The sequence below is a fragment of the Rhea pennata genome, unplaced genomic scaffold, assembly GCF_028389875.1.
Source record: "Rhea pennata isolate bPtePen1 unplaced genomic scaffold, bPtePen1.pri scaffold_32, whole genome shotgun sequence".
In the NCBI taxonomy this organism is placed as follows: domain Eukaryota; kingdom Metazoa; phylum Chordata; class Aves; order Rheiformes; family Rheidae; genus Rhea; species Rhea pennata.
In genome coordinates, this window is record NW_026907679.1 from 548,388 (window position 1) to 555,716 (window position 7,329).

General features: G+C 53.1%; 1 protein-coding gene across 1 annotated transcript; it reads right to left on the reverse strand.

The window, feature by feature from the left end:
• Positions 1–1,922: 1,922 nt before the first annotated feature.
• Positions 1,923–2,858, reverse strand: LOC134154614 (olfactory receptor 14A16-like). Its single transcript, XM_062601288.1, has one exon. It carries the CDS (start codon positions 2,856–2,858, stop codon positions 1,923–1,925), a length of 936 nt encoding a protein of 311 aa, XP_062457272.1.
• Positions 2,859–7,329: the final 4,471 nt, after the last annotated feature.

Below are 7,329 nucleotides of genomic sequence, written 5' to 3' on the forward strand. Positions count from 1 at the left end.
GAGCTCGTGGGGCAGGGCTAGGAGAGCTCTCCTGGGAGCTTCTCTTTCACAGGGGAGTGGTGAGGAGCATCGTGCTTCCACCTGCGCCTCATCCCTGCACCCACACGTGCTAGGCAGGCACCACACAGGGCAGTGGGGCCTTCAGGAGTGGGGAGAATCCCTCTGGCACGGTCCCCATGACAGCCCTCAGTGACCCAGCCACCCACAGCCCCCCTGCTTTGGCAGCCTCCCCCAGCACCTGGCCCCTGCCCAGCCCCAGTCATGTCCCGCATTTGAGATAGCACACCATCATCCTCCGGGGTCTGGCTGGGAGAAAGGCCAGCCAGGGCTGCTTGTTCCTCTCGATACAGGCACGAGCCCAGCAGGACGGAGCCGGCCACGCAGTAAAATGTGCCCAGAAAGCTGGGGTGCATGGGCAGAGCTGGAAATGGCCGATGCGAGAGGCCAGCGTGTGACGCAGGCCCAGGGGCACCTCTCTGGTCAGCCGATGCAACCAAGGGCGTAGACTGGCCATCTTCTCATCTGTGCCCAACATATCTTGGTTCCCCTCCATGAGATCTGGCTCTGTACCACAACCCCTCCCCCCGACCTGTGTCCTCATCTTTCCCACTCACACAGCTGAGCTGACGTTGGTGCTTTCCTCTCCCAGGCCCTCTCCAGCCCAGCCCAGCCTCTCCCCGCCTCTCCTCACCTCCTCCGCCCTCTCATCAGCCCACCCAGCAGAGCAGCCCGGGCTGGGGGTGGACCCACAGCAGTGGTCCCCGCAGGGGGTGCAGAGCAGGAGGTGGGTGCAGCAGCTCCGGTGGGTGAGGGGTGTGTGTCAGCTGCCCCATCAGCCTCCGGGCACACAACAGCTCCTTTCCTCTTCTCTGCAGACATCCCTGCTCCCCAAATAGCCCTTTCCCGGGGGGGGGGGGTTGCATTGGTGCTGGCCTGCCTGGCCATTCCTAGACCCTCCCCCATCCTCCCCATGAGGCTCTGAGCTGCTCTGCCAGTGCTGCTCTGTAGAACAAGTGACTGCGGGGCAACAGGGCCACAGGTTGCCTCCACTGTGGCCATGGTGGTCATAATGGGAAGCAGACCCAGCCGGATAGGCATCATTGCACCATACAGCCCCTACCGAGGAGTCTGTGGCTGTGGATGATGCTCTGAGTAATCACAGGCCATTTCAAATGGCTCAGGCTGTGTTCAGGTGTGTGGTTTAATATAACACACGAATTTCATTGAAGGTGACAAGAACCACTCTCCAGGCTCTCTTCCCTGTTCCTGCAGGGTCCACACTGCCCCTCATCAGATTGCAGAGCTCTCACTAGCCTTGGTTTTACCCTTTACCTTTGGATGACTGCCCTAGATTTTGTGAAGCTCCATTCACTGCTCACCCCAAGGCACATGGTGCCCCTGGAGATGCCCTGTGCTCTCCTGGGGGCTGCATGCTCTCTTCAGGAAGGATAGGCCTCTGTCTCCAGCCCTGTCATATTGGAGATACGGCCTGACCATTCATCACCTCCAGGAGCACCTGGCACCCACAAATGAGAGCTGAATCCAGTCCTCATGCCTAACACATCACCGATAAGCTCATCACCTTGAGATAAGCTCATCACCCTGGGGAGCCCGGGAACAGCAACAAGTCTCTTCAAGGTGAATGTCCTTGAGCACATTTTAGACTGCAGCTTTGGAAGGAGAGCCCAATCTTCAAGCACTGCACTGAGGAAATCTTGTTTTATTTGAGTGAAGCCAAGTCTGACACAGTGACAGGCACATTTACAGCAGGCATTTCAGTCAGACAGATTGAGTTCGTGCCACTGGAGAAGGGATGAATTCAAACACTTCTGCATAAACATGATTTTTCACAGAGAGAATGCCCAAAGCACAGGAGCTGTTTCAGAAAAATTAGAAGCCAACTGTGAAGGGGGATGGGCAGCTTACTTCTTCTGAACTAGGACCAGCTGAATCAGTTTCTTTAGTGCATCTTTGAGCTCCTTGTTCCTCATGCTGTAGATGAGGGGGTTCAGTGCTGGAGGCACCACTGAGTACAGAACAGCCACCACCAGATCCAGAGTTGAGGAGGAGATGGAGGGGGGCTTCAGGTAGGCAAAGATGCCAGTGCTGATGTACAGGGAGACCACAGCCAGGTGCGGGAGGCACATGGAAAAGTCTTTGTGCCGGCCCTGCTCAGAGGGGATCCTCAGCACAGCCCTGAAGATCTGCACGTAGGACAGCACAATGAAAATGAAACACCCAAAGACTAAAAAGACACTAACCACAATAAGCGCAAATTCCCTGAGGTAGAATTCTGAGCAGGAGGGCTTGAGGATCTGGGGGATTTCACAGAAGAACTGGTCCACTGTGTTGCCTTGGCAGAGTGGTATTGAAAACGTATTTCCAGTGTGCAGGAGAGCATTCAGAAAACCACTGGCCCAGGAAGCTGCTGCCATTCTGACACAAACTCTGCTGTCCATGATGGTCCAGTATTGCAGTTGTTTGCAGATGGCAACATAGCAGTCATAGGCCATGACAGTGAGGAGAGAACACTCCACTCCAACTGAAAAGAAAAACAGGAAGAGCTGGGCAGCACATCCCGAGTAGGAAATGGACCTGGTGTTCCACAGGGAATTGGCCATAGATTTGGGGACAGTGGTGGAGATGGAGCCAAGGTCCAGAACAGAGAGACTGAGGAGTAAGAAGTACATGGGGGTGTGGAGGTGGTGGTCACAGGCTACGGCTGTGATGATGAGGCCGTTGCCCAGGAGAGCAGCCAGGTACATGCCCAGGAAGAGGGAGAAGTGCAAGAGCTGCAGCTCCCGCGTGTCTGCAAATGCCAGGAGGAGGAACTTGTTGAGGGAGCTGCTGTTGGACATTTGCTGTGCCGGGGTTCAGGACACTGTCCAAGGAGGAAAAGATGTTGATAAGTTAGAACAGGCTTCTCTGAGCAAAACCCATGTCACTTCTCAGACAGCCCCCCCTCAAAACTTTCTCTCCCCTCTGCCTTCATTCACTGCCCTTTCCTGCTCACTGTTTCATGCTGAGCATGCAGTGCCAGGGCCTCTGTCCATACGCTCCTTAGGAGTCAGCTCTGCTCTCTTAAGAGGTGCAAAAGAAAATGTCAGACTGCTTTGTGTATTTGCTGGGGATACCTGGGAATGGGCACCATGAGCTGAGTGAAGAGGATTATGTCCAATGACTCAGTGGGAATATTGTCTTTTTTTCTCTGTGAGAGACAAATACATGGTAGATGATTTTGAAAAAAAGAGATCCTTGTGAGGGATTCGTCTCTCAAGACCTTGCCCCCTGGAACAGGGGTTTCTGTAGCTGTCAATCACAACAACTCTCATAGAATCATAGAATCACAGAATTGGTAAGGTTGGAAGGGAACTCTGGAGATCATCTAGTCCAACAGCCCTGCTCAAGCAGGGTCACCTAAAGCATGTTAGACAGGGTTGCATCCAGGTTGGCCTTGAAGATCACCAGAGAAAGAGACTGCACAACGTCTCCAGGCAACCTGTTCCAGTGCTCTGTCACTCTCACAATAAAGACATTTCCCCTCACGTTCAGGCAGAACTTCCTGTGGTTCAATTTCTGCCCATTGCCTCTTGTCCTGTCACATGGGACAACTGAAAAGAGTTTATCCCCGTCCCCTTCACACCCTCCCTTCAGATTCTTATACACATTGATAGGATCCTCCCTCAGTCTTCTCTTCCCCAGGCTAAAGAGGCCCAGCTCTTGCAGCCTTTCCTCATAGGGCAGATGCTCCAGCCCTCTAGTCATCTTTTTAGCCCTACGCTGGACTCTCTTCAGAAGCTCCATGTCTGCCTTGTACTGTGGAGCCCGGAACTGTGCCCAGGACTCAAGATGAGGCCTCACCAGGGCTGAATAGAGGGACAGGATCACCTCCTTTGACCCGCTGACTCTTCCCAGTGCACCCCAGGATACCATTGGCCTTCCTGGCCACAAGGGCACATTGCTGGCTCATAGTTAACTTGTCATCCACCAGCACTCTCAGGTCCTTCTCTGCAGAGCTGCTCTCCAGAAGGTCAGCCCCCAGCCTGTACTCGTGCCTAGTGTTATTTTTCGCTAGGTGCAGAACCCTGCACTTGCGCTTGTTGAACCTCAGGACGTTCCTCTCTGCCCAGCTCTCCAGCCTGTCCAGGTCTCTCTGAAGGCTAGCACAGCCCTCGGGTGTGTCAGCCACTCCTCCCACTTGGTATCATCAGTAAACTTGCTGAGGAGGCATTCTGCCCCTTCATCTCACTCTGCCAAGGGAGAGAAACAGTACAGCAAAGGCAGAGGCTGACCAAACACTTTCCAGATGTCTTTGTCCCAGTGAGATGGTCTCTGCTCTCATGTCAGTTTACCTCCTTCACTCTTTCTCCAGGCCCTGGAGCAGCAGTGGAAGTGAGTCACTCTGGGGTACACATCCTGCAGCAATTACCTCCACTTGTTTTGTAGAAAGACTGTGAGCATTTAAACACTGATTTTCTCCAGAAAATGGGCTGCAATGGAGCGGTCTGTTTCTGTATTTCCAGAGTTTTCAGATGCCTCCATCAAACCATGGGAACATTTTTTGATGCAGTAGAAATCTTTGGCATTACAGGTGCTCTCAGCATGATCTCTCGTGTATCCCAAGGGGAAAAAAGGGCTCATGAGGACTTTGTATGTCTGGTCTGTGCATGAGTCTTGCCCCTCACTGCTCAGTGTTTGCACCTCTCTCAGCTAAAGGACAGTCACACCCAAATTACTCTAAGAAAGAAATGAAATTGAGTTGAGACTGGAGGAGTTCAGTTTCAAAGTGAAGATTTCCAAGTCCTCCCTCTCAGCCCACATATGGAGAGAGTGCTCTTCAGAGCATTTGATGAGGTTTCTGACTCACATGAAGGGCACAGGGACTCTCAGCTCTCGCTCATATGATACAGGAGAGCTGTGGTCTTCTGGAGGGCAGTTTGCAGCCTGGCAGGACACCCAAGAGAGACAGTCAAGAGTGCTAACGATGGGGCTTCTCCTTACAGGAGAGTCAGATCATTCCCCCACCAGACAAGATGGCTTGCTTTCTAGAAAGGTGGAAGAGGGCTTGGACACATATCCCGGCTATGAAGCTGCTGTGAAGACAGCTCCACACAGGACCCATAGGGTCAATGCCCTAAATGCAGCTGAACTCTGTCCTTCAGCCCATAGAGCATGAGAGCAAGAACCAGAGCAGCACAGAGAGGTAGAGAAGCAAGGAATACTGTTACCCTCCTACCAAAGGGAAAGCAGTGAGAGACAGACAAGCACTCTGGAAAGCCTTCCCCTCACCCAACTGAGCACATGACCTCCCAGATGGCAACATCACAGGACAGTTACTCCCACTCCTCTGTTGCACAGTGGGAAATAGGCACATCACAGGAGAAGTGCACCTCTCCTCTGCTGGAGCTCAGGCTGCTGAGGAGGGTGCTCATGCCCTGGACCCCTGGCCCTGAGGGCAGAGGCTCTGCTGGTGGGAGAGAAGATACAGGGGGCTTACTTAGAGGAAGATGTCTGCATTGAAGGGGATGACAGGGAGGTCTCCAAATTCCTCTCTCCCCACCCCCAACACACACATTTCTGCTTCTTGTTTCCTCTTATTCACTGATCGTATCTTAACTGCTTGGAGCTTTTCCTCCTGGGAGCTGTTTTTTTCTCTCCTAGGTCTTTTCCCAGCCAGCACTTAGCAAACAGTAGGAAAATGCAAGACCCAGGAAAGCACTTATCATTAAGGTAACCCCTGTCCCTGCCTTGATTGTCCTCTAGAAAAGGCCTTTCAGAAATACCCTGGAGGTCAGCTGGAGCTGTGAGCAGCCCTGACCCACGCAGCACCCTTGCAGCAGGAGAACGAACCTGCCCTGCCAGGGGTCACTCCTCCCACTCAGAGCTTCTCCCTGCACTGCTGTTGGGAGTCTCCTGGACAGGCTGAGTGCTGACCCTCAAGGGCAGCAGAGTCACTGTACCGGACACACAGCAGTCTGAGGCGCAGGGATATTGCTCTGAATTACATCCCTGGGTGGAGCTGGACGCACTCTCTGGTTTCACATCCCTGCACTGGCCCTGGAAGGAAGTAGCTGTGATGTCCTGTCCCTCTGATCACTTAGCAATGAATGCCTGCTCTAAAGCACCACCTGCTCCAAACAGCAGAAGCTGGCAGAGCTGCCCTGAGAGACCCTTTCAGCTCTGGAAGGTGTCAGCTCCAGAAGAACTCAGTAGGAACCACAGCAGCAATGTGGCCCTGCAGCCAGAGACTTACTGTGTCAATGGCTGTGAAGATTCCACCCTGCAGGGAGCTCTCAGCTGTCCTCCCTTTCCCAACTCTCTTTAGTTTCTGAGTCGCTCATCTCATGCTGGTGCCCGCAGGCAGTGCCCTTAGTCCTGCTGCTCCTTTAAGAGGAGCTGCTCCTGGACAGATCTGTCTCTCTGTAATACCTGCTAGGTTGCCGTGGGTCCCGTGGTCCCAGGAGCCAGACCCAGCTTAGGAGCAGAAGATCAGCCGAAGACATGACTTCCTCTGTCCTCTGTGCACCCTTACGATGTTCCTCGGGCTCCAGGGCTGCCAGTTGCTGAAAGGCCAAGAGGTCACCCCCGAGAAATGTTCACTGAAGTAGACTAAAGTAATCACCAATGGTCCCTGTCTAAACCGTGGGGAGAAACTGAGTCCAGCACTGCAGTTTGTCTCATACAGAACAGTTTTCCAAGAGAGGTGGAAATGTCTCTCTCTAGAAGGCCCTCCTCCCATCTCATAAGAAGGCAGGACACCAGCACCAGGACAAGAAGGGAGTTCATTTCCTTGTGCTTCAGGGACTGATTTACAGGAGTGAATCAATATATCTAATGCCCACTGAGAAACCCCTGGGATGGAGTGTGATTCAGGACCCTCCCATGCACTCCACAAACTCACGGGACATGGGATTCACCTTGCGCAAGTTGTAGTGTGCACTAAAATGCCTGTCTGCATGGGACAGAGGGCCCTGGACAGGCAGGAGGAATGAGTTGCCAGGAATCTCATGAAATTCAACAAGGATAAATACCAGGTTCTTGCACCTGGGACAGACCAAGACAGTGCAAAGATACAGGCCGGGGACTAGGCTGTCATGGAGCAGCTCTGCTGAAAAGGACCTGGGGATCCTGGTGGGCAGAAGGCAAAATATGAGACAATCGTGTGCCCAGGTAGCAAGGAAGGCAAAGGGTGTCCTGGGCTGTGTGAACAGGAGCACAGACAGGAGATTGGTGGAAGTGGTGACCCCTCTCTATTACTCACTCCTTTAGAGCAAATGTACACTTCTGCATCCACTTTGGGGCTCCCTGGTACTAGAAAGATGGTGATAA